Source organism: Cylas formicarius, unplaced genomic scaffold (assembly GCF_029955315.1).
Source record: "Cylas formicarius isolate icCylForm1 unplaced genomic scaffold, icCylForm1.1 PGA_scaffold_1__22_contigs__length_36826433, whole genome shotgun sequence".
NCBI lineage: Eukaryota > Metazoa > Arthropoda > Insecta > Coleoptera > Brentidae > Cylas > Cylas formicarius.
The window spans coordinates 5,256,023-5,269,883 of NW_026844264.1; the positions used below are offsets into that span (position 1 = coordinate 5,256,023).

A 13,861-nucleotide genomic window follows, 5' to 3' on the forward strand; every position below is an offset into this window, starting at 1 on the left:
TGTATATATGCTAACTTTTAAAAAATCTAGACGAAAGCATTCAACTTTTCTATTTAACTTTTTTTATATAGTTGATTTCTGAGTTTATTTTTGAATATAACTTCGTGGATAATGGAAATGTCAACTAAAATTAATATCTGACATAAACACATAAACAATGATATATTATATGACCTAAGTGGTGGTCACTTAAGCGTTTAGACCTTATTGCGTATAAAATTAAAATGTATTCTAATATTAGGCACCAAAGTAAACTGACACCCAAAGATATCTGACTATTCAGCTCGTAAAGATTTGTAGGTTCATCTATCACAAGTTTCAAAAATCAGGACGCAGAACAAGTGGTCATATAGGAAGCCTATCAGTTTCACCCCGGTGTGTTTTGAGCTTGCTTAATTTTGACCAAAACTACGAAGATAAAACACGTTCGACCAATATAATGACGCCTATGTTGCATAACCTCACATGAAATCTTTTTAACGGCATGATAACGAGTGCACCAACGTATATCTAACTCGGTTTTCCTACGGGAATCGGTCCGTAACAGCATGCTGCCCCGAAAAATATCGGCACAAAATTTTATTGAAATTGAATTTAAAATTCAGAGGGATGTCTCAACGATGAGTTCGATTGCGAAGACGGCACGTGTCTGGAGATCGAAAGGAAATGCGACGGTTATAGGGATTGCAGCAACGGTCGGGATGAAGATGGATGCCCCGAGGTTCAGTCGCGTAACGAAAGTAGGTTGGACTCGCTGGTGGTGTTGGAGAGGGCGCCGCTTTCGAAAATGGCTGGAGGGGGGGGGGCTTGTAACGTTCGATTGTTTTCGTGATGACAATACAAGCGCATGTATTTTATATAGTCTGTTTCCTCAGATGGTGGAACAGTATTTAGCTTTTCAAGGGATTAAATATACAGGGTGTATGATTTTAATTAAGCTCCAATTAAACCATTCAGAGGTAAAAGTTCATATAAACATTTTTATTAATATTACGTCATTTTTAGACAATTTTCAGTCTAATTTGTAATTACTCAGAATTTCACGAAATTTAAAAAAATATAATAATAATATATCAACGGACGAGCAATGTTTTAATTTACTAATAATAACAAGTAGTAGATACATATTTGACCAAGATGCAATAATAAAATGTCTAAGCAACATATTTTTTTCAATTTAATTTTTAAACTTCAGCTTTTAGTTTACCCTAAACAAATGCAGTTAATAAGTTCCTCTGCAAATTTCGAGACGGGACAAAAATACCCATAGTTTGTACAATGATGTGAAATACCACATAGCTGTGTTGGTCTGGTGTTTCTTGCAGGTGACAGAGTTCAGGACAAGAAACATGATTATTCATTCGCTTAAATGAAAAGTAAAGCTCAAAACATGTTTTATGAATTTCCAAGTTTTGAATAATGGGTATGCCAGTCATTGTAGTTGATTTTTTCCATCAGAATATGCATGTCATAGGCTATGTGACGTAAAAAAAACACTTCTCTACTCTCTTAAATGAGACAGTATAAGATCTGTGGTTAGGTATTTATTTGACCACTGCACAATATATACTCTTGATTACGTGAATATTCGAGAAACTGCTTAAACTGGTCAGCACAAAACCTAGTAGCTTCATAGTCTTATTATATGCTATATCAATGTGACAAACTAATTTAAGATTACTGAATGTTACACCCAGTCCTTGATAGAATGAACACTTTCTATATATTCAGGCAAATAAGATGTTTTTAAATCACACCAAAATGATTAATTATGCAGATCATATTGTAGTAGTTCAAAATCACTTTTACAATGAATTAGATTTTTATATTTTACACCCTCTTGATGTAGTCCACTTATCAACCTTATACTTAATTCGTGCTAACTGAGTCAACCTGAGAGTTATTCTCAACTGCAGTTTAATGATCTATGTTGATTACAAGGTTAGTTTGGGTAAATTTTCCCTTGACAGAGCCATGTTATGCCCGCGTAGGAACACCTGTTATATATATATTATAAAACTGATTCTTAATAGGTCACACTCCATATCTCACATTCCAAGTTGTCATCCAAATTGCTCGAGACAAACAAACACTACCACAATATTCATATCACAACCAGTTAAATTTAAACTTCTTGAATACAGTATCCCTACAAACATGGTCTACACGTGTTGATGAGTAATGTTGTGCAAACATATTTACAATACCTGAAGAGTTCTTACTCTTGGTATCCCCATATAATACGTATTTAGGAAGCTCAAACTTTAGACTTTAGATATATCCGAAAATCATTTTTTGAATGAATACTGGATAAATGATCTTGATTGTAATTTGAATAACAATCTTGAGCTAGTATCCTCCACACATCCCTTAAATACAAAACTTGCTGCTATTTGTGGGAATTTCAAGGCCCAAGCTCACGGTTTAGTGCAAACTTATCTATTAATTTTCTAAATTCTAAACCACAATGTCTACTACGTCAACAGCGTCGAAGTCAATATCCCAGTTTAATAAAAGTGAAGAAAGAATAAAAGTGAAATTCAAATCTATAGAAATAGCGCCCGCGCATTTAATATATGAAATATTACGATATATTGAGTTCCGAAAGTCTATGTAGAAGAAATTAAAAAACTACATATATATTAGGCGATATATTTCACTTTCTCCTGCGTACATCAAAGGCGAAATTGCAAATTATTTAGTAACCTGATTGTCATATCAAAAAGTTCCCAGCTACGTTTTGTATTGATTAAAGAATTATACAGTGTAGAGTATACAGTGTACAATTGTTTTTGTTTATTTTCAGTTTTCTATCTTTTGGCGTTCTAGAAATATAAATGACATCAATAGTTGAAAACGTACCAAGCCGTGAATTTAAATAACTTCGCAATCGATGATCTATACGTTTATATGAACTTTTTTCTTGATTTTCAAAGTACAACGACTGCTCTATGATGATACACCCAGTATATATTCAAACAAAAGAGCGCAGCGAATAGATTTTTATTTACTCTGCCCTTCCAAGGAACAGCTTTGTGAACTGGAAGAACTCCTTCAAAAAATGGTGGTGGTGGTAGCTGTACTTACGAAACTTGACTATTATCTTGGGCACCGATAGTTACTGCATTGTCCATATTCATTTATCGAGGCCTTATGGTTTGATAAAACGCTAACGGATCTAGACTCGGAGCTTTCGCAATTGAAATCGATGACTTTTTTTTACGCGTTCGTGCTCGCGTGAAACTGCTTAAGATCCTCGTTTTGATTTAGGCAATCAGGCGACAACCTGCCGAGCCGACCAGTTCGATTGCGGCCAAGGAGAATGCATCGATCTCACGTTCAGATGCGACAACTACCGAGACTGTATGAACGGAACCGACGAAATCGGATGCGGTAAGGGTCGAATCGCTGCGCAAAGAGCACACCGTACGTCTGCGCGTTACGATCAGATTGCAGAGTGGACGAGTTCAGGTGTAACAACGGCGTTTGTATACCCTCCGACCGGGTATGCGACAGAAATCCCGATTGCGAGGACGCTTCGGACGAGGCAAACTGTCGCAGGGCTTGTCAGGGCAACGAGTTTAGGTGTCACAATAACGACTGCGTGCCGAATCATCTGCGCTGCGACGGTAGACGCGATTGCTCCGACGGATCCGACGAACTAGAGTGTGGTAAGTTGGTACAGTTACGTATCTACACCGGCAGAACTGAATATCATTAAACAAATTGCACTGAACAACGGCTACAATCCGTCCATTATCTATAAAATTATAAATAAAATACAAATCCACACAACAGTAAACTCTATTCATCCGAAACCTAACACAGAACACGAACAATTTTAAACAATTGCATATATAGGACAACCCAGTGAAAAAGTTTCAAAACATTTGTTAAAATGTGGTGTAAAAATAGCTTTCAGAACTAACAACACAATAGGAAAATTTTTAAAAAACAATAAAACGAAGTGTCCAAAATTTATATTCGACAAACAGGTAGATCCTTCAAGAAACGCATTAACGAACATAAAAGAGAGTTTAAAAACAATAGGCTATATTCTAATTATACTACACACTTAAACACAGAAAAACACATTTTTGACGACAATTTTGATATTTTACACACAGCCACAAAAAGTAGAAAATTAAATTTATTGGAAGCCATGGACCTTAACAAAATGAGACATTAAATATGTATTGCTTAACGACCAATTAGATTTAAATACCTCTCCATTATTAAACGTAAATTCTCACAACATTAATTAAGATTTTATTGTCATTAGTTTGTAAATATGACATTTGATTAAGACACGGTGTTGTCAAAACAATTGTCATGTGAATATATATATATATATATATATATATATATATATATATATATATATATATATATATATATATATATATAATTTCGTGAAAATGTGAAATTTTAGTTCTTATTGTTGATATTCATCTTATTATTTTTCGAAGGGGATCAAATGATCTCATAGCTGACGTTACTACGTTTTGACATCATTACCCATTTTTAATACTTATTATTAAAAATTAGGTTGCACTTATTTTTTGGATAGCTTTGAGGGTGCCACTAATTCGCAGAACACTTTCAAAATAGTCACCAAATTTTTTCTCCATCGTCGACTCCTGGTTACGAAGTTATACGGGGCATTTCGAAATTCTGGGTCAATAGTTTTGTGATAAATTTCGAAGCGTCCCGCACTTTTTGTTGTATTTCAAAGTGACCGACATACGTTTTTAAAATGAAATTATGTTGTTTTCTGGCCAATCCGGTCAGGGGCATGCGAAGAGCCCGACTGGTTTCGATGCAAAGATGGCGCCTGCATAGACATCATATTCAGATGCGACAATTTCTATGACTGCAGAGATTTTTCAGACGAACAGAATTGCCTCGGTTAGAGCAACCACAGTATAAATTTTGTGTATTTTTTACTGTGTTGTTTTTGCGACGAAAGGTTCTGCTAGTAAATACTTGAACTATTATCGATTTGGTAATATTTATACCAAATTTGATACTATTATTAGAGAACCTTTTTACATTATATTGCCATAGAATTGCGTAGAGAGCAGTGAATGTAGAAATTAAATATAAATGTGGTAATTTTTTCTTTCCAGTAGGAGTTGCGGAATATAGTCCTAGAATTCGATGTGTAACAAAGTCTCGTGTAAATGTATATATAATGTTGTCTTTTCTATAATTGTTTCTCTAGATGTTTTTTTTTTCGTTATATGCATCGCACGATTTAATTTCGTTATTTTTTTAAATAATATTATAAACTATTAAACAGGGTGAAATACAATACACGGATACAAAATTTAAAAAAAAACACGAAATTTAGCAAAATGACTTTAGAATAGTAGTAAATGCCCACAAAATCACAAATCAGTCAGTATTATCATTTTGAGAAATAATAAACCTGATAGAGTCTTAAACAATGTAGTAAGATATAGATTTTGTAGTCTTCTTTCTAAACTTTCTAGTAGCTCTGCCTTGATTGAAACACACAAATCTGAGTCGATTGATGAATCGAACTTGCTGACGTTTCGCCAATCATCCGGTCGGCTTCTGTAGACTGTACATTGGCGATACTTTTCTTATACACCCTAATGTACATGTTACTATTTAATTATTTTTCTTGTTGGGTCATTAGTCATTCGGTCATTGAGTTTACAGAAAAGCTACACACATCGGTTATCAACGCTCGTGTGCCACAAAACTGTCCCAACCTGATTCACTTTACTCAGAATCACATCTGCTCTTCTCCCAATTAATTTCTGCTTTAGAGATATTAAGCGTTATATTAATGAGCCCCAAAGCAACCACATAAGTGACGCTATGGACCCTCCTTACATTGAAAACATATCACTAGTTCTTATAAATTAAAAAAACTAGATTTACCACTTATCAGAAACTATCAAGATATTCGATCCAACAAAGTCAAAATTCGTTTTGATACACCAGAAGTTCGCAACAATCCGTACTGGTAAGGATATATTGTTGAGACACGCAAGAATGCCTATGGTGACTAACAACAACCTTCTCAACTGCTATAAAACTAACTACACTTTTCAGTTGTTTATTTATTGTCACTTTGACCCCCTGAAAGATCTAAAAATGGAGTTTACAACATTCGATAGGCGAAAAATATTAGCTAGACTTGAAGAACACGGAAGTATTGCCGAACGTAACCAAGAAATCAGACATCAAATATCATTCGATTAAACTAAAATTGTTACATCATGTAATCAGTTCTTCTTCCAATCAAAAATCGAAGAATCCATAAAAATTTCAGTAATCAACCAAACAATCTTAACAGTTTAACAAGTTTCAGTTAAGTTCGGAAGTAGCCAGTATGATGATTAGCGAAATATCAGCAGCAAGTCCGGAAGATTTGTAAATGGTATTATAGTAGCCAATGGAGGTTTGGTTGACAGTATCCAAAACTAACCAAAGTGGGAATCGCATCCCATAATGAAATCAGGTCAGAAATGCAACATGTTCTTTAGTCACTTCTTACAAAATTACTTTTTGAAAGTACCGTTGCACCTTTCGTGTGCTTTACTTTTACATTTATTTTTGTTTGAATTTAATTGCGTTATTTTTCGCATGCTGCACCACCGTTATATTTATTTTCGTTTGTCTCTATTTATTTATTTTCTTTTTTGTTTCTTTTGTTCCCGTTTTCGTATACAGCTTGTCCCAGCGATAAGTTCCAATGTACGAACGGGCAATGCGTAGAGGGCTACTTACGCTGCGACAGGACGCCCGACTGTAGTGACGGGTCGGACGAATATAATTGCCCATACGTTACACCCGAAACAACCACCCGTCCTTATTTGCCACCAGGACCGACCGGACGACCGGACGCGATCAGCTGTCCGGACGGTTATGTCCACTGCCTAAGCGGAAACCAATGCGTGGAGCGGAATCGCCTTTGCGACGGACGCGTCGATTGCAACGATATGTCCGACGAGTCATCTTGCAGTAAGTAGATACCGACTCTGTTCTCTGTTACGAAATTTTAAAAGTTATAACTCCACAACGGCTTGAGCAAGAGTGCCTAAATTTTCACCTTTTCAAATACGAAAGAAACTTATTATGTCGATTAAATAAGAACTCCATGAATAGAACACAAAGTGTTCAAGATCTTCTATTATGGATATGAGTTTCGACAGAGTATTGGATAGCATATTTCATAGAGGAATGACATTGAGCCAGGTCAGAAAAGGGAAACATTTTTTAAAGATTATAAATGTCAAATGTTATCTTTTAGCAAAATGAAAAGCTTCAAAATAGGTTTTTATCGGGTATTATTTTAAAAAGACACATAGTTTCTTCTCAACGAAACTCTCAGTCATATTTTGATAATTAACACAAAGTTAACCCAAGATTAAAATAGTTGGAACTTTAGATAGGATTAAGGTAATTTATAACATTTGAAACACCATTTAGGCAGAAAGAGCGGAGGTTGTAATAGAAACGAATTCAGGTGCGAAAACGGACCCTGTATAAGAATGGAGCTGAGATGCAACGGACACGTGGATTGTCCGTATGATACGAGCGACGAGCTAGATTGCGGTTCACGTAGGTCCAATACGGATTGTTATACGAATTATATTTAATAATGCATTTTGGCGTATGCTCCTTATTTTTAATAAAATTTCGAGAGTTGATAGATTATCCTTATTTTTTTCAGGAGCTTCAGATTTTGCATACAAAGAACTAATATGTTTAATATATAATTGTTCATTGAAAATTCTACACAATGTTCGCTTTGATTACCTTTAATCTTTAAGTTTGAAATAATCAAGTGAAATGAAATTAAATAATTATTATTTTATACATCACTTTTAATTGCGCTCCTTCGAAATTTGATATATTTAAATGGAACGAATTGGATGTATAACACGCATGTTATACTTTGTCTTGTATATTGAACAATTACGATTAATATAAAAACTAAAATTGTTTAATGTTTTATCAAAAATTACGGACAATTACGAAACACTGACTAAGTCCGAATATTTTTTCAGTTGGAACTTCCGACGGCCTCCTCCTTAAAACGTATCCATCACAACAGGAAATCAAAGAAAGTGAGTACAGATCCGAAATCCACAAAAAAATGTTTAAACTTGTTTTAACACAATCGGAATCTCCTTTCTATATATATGCACCAGTAACTAATTTGTTTTTGTCTTGTCCCTATGTGTTTTCTGGAGCAGACATTTATAAACTGGGTGAGTAAAGCTTTCCCGTTATAAAGGGGGATTGCAGGCGAAATTGATCACGCTACATCGGTTGGTTTGTGTTTTCGACCATCGTCCATCAACGATATTAATTTACATTCTTAGCGTCGTTATTATTTAATACATTTTACTTATATGGCCTGTAACAATGACATCATCAAACAGAGAAGTCAGTGATCAAACAGTGAAAAAACAATTGGCTGTCCACCATAAAACCATTCTTGCGTTTTAAACAACTCTCTACCTATTTTGGGATATATGTGGTTTCAAATCGTCAAAAGTCGCAACAAATTTTACTCTGAAAAATACATTGGAAATGTGGAAACATTTAGAATGGGGTCGATATATTATTGTCTCAGATATTCAGGGCTTCTCTTTCGAATATAATGTCATTGATTTCCATCATGGTAAAGGATATTAAATCATTCATACTTAACGTATTGGCTGATTGTGAGTTATTCACACAATATTCATAAATTTATTAAAGTTAACATTGAAACGGCTTGAACATTTTAATACCTTTTACTAATAAATCTTGATGCGAGCCTGCTCCTAACTTCGCTAACTGCCGTTTCCGCGATTATAGACCGGGAAGTTGTGTTCCAATGCCGTGACGAGGGACCACTTCGAGCTAGAGTCCAATGGACTAGGGCCAACGGGCAACCATTACCGCCCGGTTCGAGAGACATCAACGGTCGCTTGGAAATGCCCAACATCAGATTGGAACATGGCGGCACTTACGTGTGCTCGGCGGTGGGCTACCCTCCCAGAACTCCCGGGGCTCAAGTGGCTGTTCAATTGCACGTGGAAAAAGGTGAGATTATATAAACTGACTAACTTCTTATTGGTAACGGCGGACGGATTTGGGATTTGGGAAAACATTTAGTGCTGGGGTTTAGCTAATAGGTTTACTTAATAAATTGCTGCCCGCTGGTTCCATAAGGCAAGAAAACTCAGTCGTCAATTTTGAAATACGGAAACTTGGCGCCATTAGATACAGAGTACCACGGAACAGGTATATTTTTAATTACCATAAGTATTTCCTTTTCTTAATCTATTCGTTCGTTATTGCGGCTTTCGTTGCTCGATATTGGTAAGTAATGCTAACAAAACATGTATTAACTATTTTACTGAATATTGAATGTGTATTGAGAGGGTCGCTAGAAATTAATACAATAGCAATACATATCGCGCGACCCTCTACAGTTCTGAGTATAGTCACTCTCCGAAATAACAATCATTTGATCATTGCGATGATTTTGTAATTGCGGAAGCAATTCAAGGTACTTGGGGCTTCAATTGCATTCTAAAGGTTTTATTGATTATTTGAACTATTTACAACGGTTGGCTCGATGGTGTACTTTAGCGTTTCATCGCCGAAAAGCGTCAAACGCTAAAGATTTTGACTAAAGTTGGTTTGTAAGTATATAGCTATTGAATTTCAACTCTGGTTTTTCAAAAATTCTTTTTTTATTATTATTATTGTAATTTTTATTTTTTTATCCTTTTAACTGAATTTTCGCTATGACGCCTTCCAACATTCCTCTTATTTTTTCTACAAGCAAACCTATAATTCAGATCGGCATTTTTTATTAAAAAATTTGTCGTGGAATTTATAATAAATTAATCAATGTTCTAAGAGTTGCTTATATGTAAATGAGTTAACTTTTATCTGAGGACTTTCAGTTTTTCGGGATTCGCTACAGCGTGACTAATATTATAGCTGACCCTCTACCGCGTCCCGTACCCACAGCTTGCGGACTGAACCAGTCTACTTGTTCCAACGGCGACTGCATTTCGAAGAATCAAGTATGCGACGGCCGATACGACTGTACCGACGGATCAGACGAAAGCCGATGTAGTACGTCGCTACCCGTGTAAGCTGCATAGCTTCCGATATTAACCGAATGTTCCGTAGGCTTACAATGCGAACCTAACGAGTTCAAGTGCGACAACAAGAAGTGCGTCATCAAAACGTGGGTCTGCGACGCCCAAGACGATTGCGGCGACGGTTCTGACGAGGCGGGATGCGCGCGAACCATCCCCGGGTCGGACTGCGGCGCGCATCAGTTTAGGTGTCACCGAGACGGTCTTTGCATACCGAAAGCGTTCCACTGCGATGAAGAACCTGACTGCGGCGACCGAAGCGACGAAATCGGGTGTGGTAAGTAGAACGCTATACTCCATCGTTACGTCACTTGTAGCTCAATCGCTGCAGGTCACCGTCTAACCGGTTCTCGGTGCCACTGGTCGACCACTTAGCAACGGTCGTTCGCAATATTCTTTTTACCAGACCATTTTCGCTCAGTTCTTGAATCGCAACGAGACGGCGGTTCGTATTTCATGAATTCGCTTAGCGTGGATCGTTCGCTCAGTCGCGTCCCAATTCGCTCATCTCTTAGTCGTTTTATTCCGATTGAAAGTTACCATTGCAGCAGTTGATGCACTGGATCAGCGCCTCGCAATAGCTCTCACACACTTAGCAACGATCTATTGCCAAGTCGTTTCGCTTAAGATCATCGCGCAGATATTTAATAAAAGCCTTTTACACAGTAGCCCATGGTTTACTTTGATCTTTGAGATGACTTTCCGCGTAATAAATTGCACCTATTCTTCGCTCAAAGTGACTGTCGTGCTCAAAATCCAGTTGAATCGGACTACCTCTCATTTGATTTCATCCCGTCATGCATTGAATTGTCGCTTCTCGAGTGCAGTTCGCACGGTCATCGCCCAGTTATTTGAACAAAGCTGATTTGCATTGCAACAGCTTAGTCGCTTCACCATGGTTGTTGATCAGCAGCTTAGCAACTTAGTAACTTATAGTCGCTTTGTGACGGGTGCTTCTGGAATCGCTACGATATAATTCGTCACTGAGTCGGTTTGCAGTGGATCAAGTCGATTAACGGCGACAGCTCACTCAGTCGCTTGGCAAAGTTTCTTGAATCACTACAAGGGGGCTGTCACTAAATCGCTGTTCCTGCTTTGCGATGACTTTAAATTTAGTTGAATCGATCCATCACTTATTTGTTGAAGATGTGCATTACATCCCTCGAAGCATTGGATCATCGTCGCGTAAGAACTCTTCATACGGTCTCTTAGCAACGATCTCACGCCAAGTCGTTTCGTTGAAGCTCATCGGTCAGGTATTTCATCAAAGCTTCGCAATGGCTGATGATTGTTAGTTTCGCATTTTATCTTCTTCTTTTGCAAGTGTTATGATCGATTCAATAGTTGTCCTGAGGTCGGCTATTAGAACAGTTATTATCGTTTTGTCCATTTCAGAATCTGAGGTTTTTCAACCAAGATATTATGTTGTTCTTTGTCCTACACTTCCTTTCCCCCTAATTTTCCCCTGGATTATGAACTGTAGTAGACTGTATTTTTTTCCTGTCTCGTAACATGCCCAAAGTATTCAAATGCTTCTATTCTCTTCAGTAAAGCTTCTATGACCATCCATGCTTCAACTCCATACAGGAACATAATATTGGAGAATTCTGATTTGGTTATTCGGTTAGCAAATTCATGTATTGGATTCTATTTTTCATTCATCCTAACGGAGACAGGACGTATTCTTATCTCGCTTGATCTGGCTTCTTCTGATAGTCGATCTCCTAACCGTTTATTTGCTTTTGTTATGTCTGACTTCAATTCAAATCTGTACACACAGGTAAACGTGATAGTTTACATCCCGACGATAGTTAATACCTGTGTACTAAACAGCGCCAAACAATTCCTGGATCCAAATTGAATGTTCTCCATTTTACTATAAGGTTTCTTATAACATGGACTATAGTTATATTCGATTATAGTAACAATATTTTTTGGGCTTGTTTTTCTTATAAATTGTTCTAAAAGTCTGTTTAAAACATTCTGATGGTATTTTTCCAGTACTGTACATTTGTATACTATAGTGAGCGTTTTAAGCCTATGCTCCGATTATTTTTCGTTTCCGTGCACGTGTCATCTGATCTTGTTGACCTATAATTAATGCAATGGTCATCACCAGTTATTTGCAAATGATTCTTGCCCTCTTTAAACAATCCGGTTATATATTCTTGCCATTTTTTTACTTGTTTTTCTATGTTCAAAATCATCTTCTCCTGTTTATTCTCAAGACCCTTTGGTGACCGATTTTATCTTCACTCAATTATGTCAATAAATCAAAACGAGGACTCAGATGCTTCGCAACGTTTTTCTCTCATCATAATTTTATAAATTATTAAACTGGTGAAATCTCTTGGCTAAAGCTATCCAAAATTTATTAGATTTAAAAACAAGCGAATAGGAATAATTATTTTTTATTGTCTCAGCTAAACCAGTGGTCTCGCGACCTCCGCCTCAAATGGTAAAACTCCAAACCGGACAAACGTTCGAGATATCATGCCGAGCGGTGGGCGTGCCCACCCCGCAAATCGTGTGGCGCCTGAACTGGGGCCACATCCCTCCCAAATGCAAAACACGCAGCAATGACGGCGAAGGGGTCCTGGTTTGCGAGGATATCCAAGTTGAGGATCAGGGCGCGTATTCCTGCGAAGCGATCAACACCAGAGGCACCACGTTCGCAGTACCGGACACCATTTTGATCGTCAACCAAGAATCCGTCTGTAGATCAGGATATTTCAACGTGGACGCCCGATTGGAAAGCGAATGCATCAAGTGTTTCTGTTTCGGACACACTACCAGCTGCAGATCTGCGGACTTGTTCGTGTTTCAGGTACCGTCAACCGCTCTTTATGATAATTGGGTGATTTGTTCAATTCTCCATGCCCAATCTTAATCTGTTGTAGTTCCAGCCGCCTTTTGATGTCCTAAAGTTGTTGGGTGCTCGAGTCGATCCCTACACGGGAGTAGTCGACATTAGGGATGAACCAATCTACAAGGGGGCGCAGCCTCATCTTCAGCCCGTCGGCGCTAATGGCGTCTACTCTTCGCTCCAACGTTACGGCGAACTGATACAGCCCGACGTGGTTCCCTATTTCGCCCTGCCGGAGAATTACCACGGCAATCAGCTGAAAAGTTACGGGGGTTATCTGCGTTACAGCGTAGCCCACGGAAACCGAGGTCGACCTCTTCCAGGACCCGACGTTATTTTCACCGTAAGTGGGAAACCGGATTTTAGATTTATTATGTCATCGATTAATTTTATTAACCAATAAATTTAAAACAATTAAAAGAACAACTGAAAAGTTATCCCTCTGAGTTAACTGACTCAACTCACACTAAAAAATATGTTTTGCAATGTTTTATTTATTTATTACACAAAACTGAACCAGCATATGTTTTGTTTGTGGAACGTAGTTTTCGATTTACATTTGTTTCGCAATATATGGTCTGGTGAGAGTCATAATTGCATCATTTTAATAGCGTGTTGGTAAAGAATAAAAGGGTCTATTAGAAAAACCATTCGAACTAATTTGCCTTACATTGCGAGACAAAACAAAAATTTCAGAATTTTTTTGACCTAATAAATTTTAAGCAGGGTGTTAATATGCTTTTTAAAAATATTTTTTTGGACGTGTTATATATTTTTTGCCCAATACCAAACAAAATTTATTTAGCTTGAGGCATGTCCTTGTTCTATTCGCATTCGCTTCACAATT

At 37.2% G+C, this 13,861-nt stretch overlaps 1 protein-coding gene across 9 annotated transcripts in view; it reads left to right on the plus strand.

The window, feature by feature from the left end:
- Positions 1 to 13,861, plus strand: part of LOC132696963 (basement membrane-specific heparan sulfate proteoglycan core protein) — a 571,468-nt gene that overhangs the window by 476,352 nt on the left and 81,255 nt on the right. For 8 of the 9 annotated variants that reach the window (XM_060662152.1, XM_060662157.1, XM_060662158.1 and 5 more), the window contains 12 exons: positions 606 to 740; positions 3,271 to 3,393; positions 3,450 to 3,671; positions 6,709 to 6,999; positions 8,049 to 8,108; positions 8,238 to 8,252; positions 8,848 to 9,075; positions 9,205 to 9,276; positions 10,015 to 10,122; positions 10,180 to 10,425; positions 12,572 to 12,975; positions 13,049 to 13,357. In XM_060662152.1, the coding sequence (XP_060518135.1) occupies positions 606 to 740; positions 3,271 to 3,393; positions 3,450 to 3,671; positions 6,709 to 6,999; positions 8,049 to 8,108; positions 8,238 to 8,252; positions 8,848 to 9,075; positions 9,205 to 9,276; positions 10,015 to 10,122; positions 10,180 to 10,425; positions 12,572 to 12,975; positions 13,049 to 13,357 (2,213 nt within the window). The remainder of the gene's footprint in view (positions 1 to 605; positions 741 to 3,270; positions 3,394 to 3,449; positions 3,672 to 6,708; positions 7,000 to 8,048; positions 8,109 to 8,237; positions 8,253 to 8,847; positions 9,076 to 9,204; positions 9,277 to 10,014; positions 10,123 to 10,179; positions 10,426 to 12,571; positions 12,976 to 13,048; positions 13,358 to 13,861) is intronic. The other variant, XM_060662160.1, reaches the window with a different exon arrangement.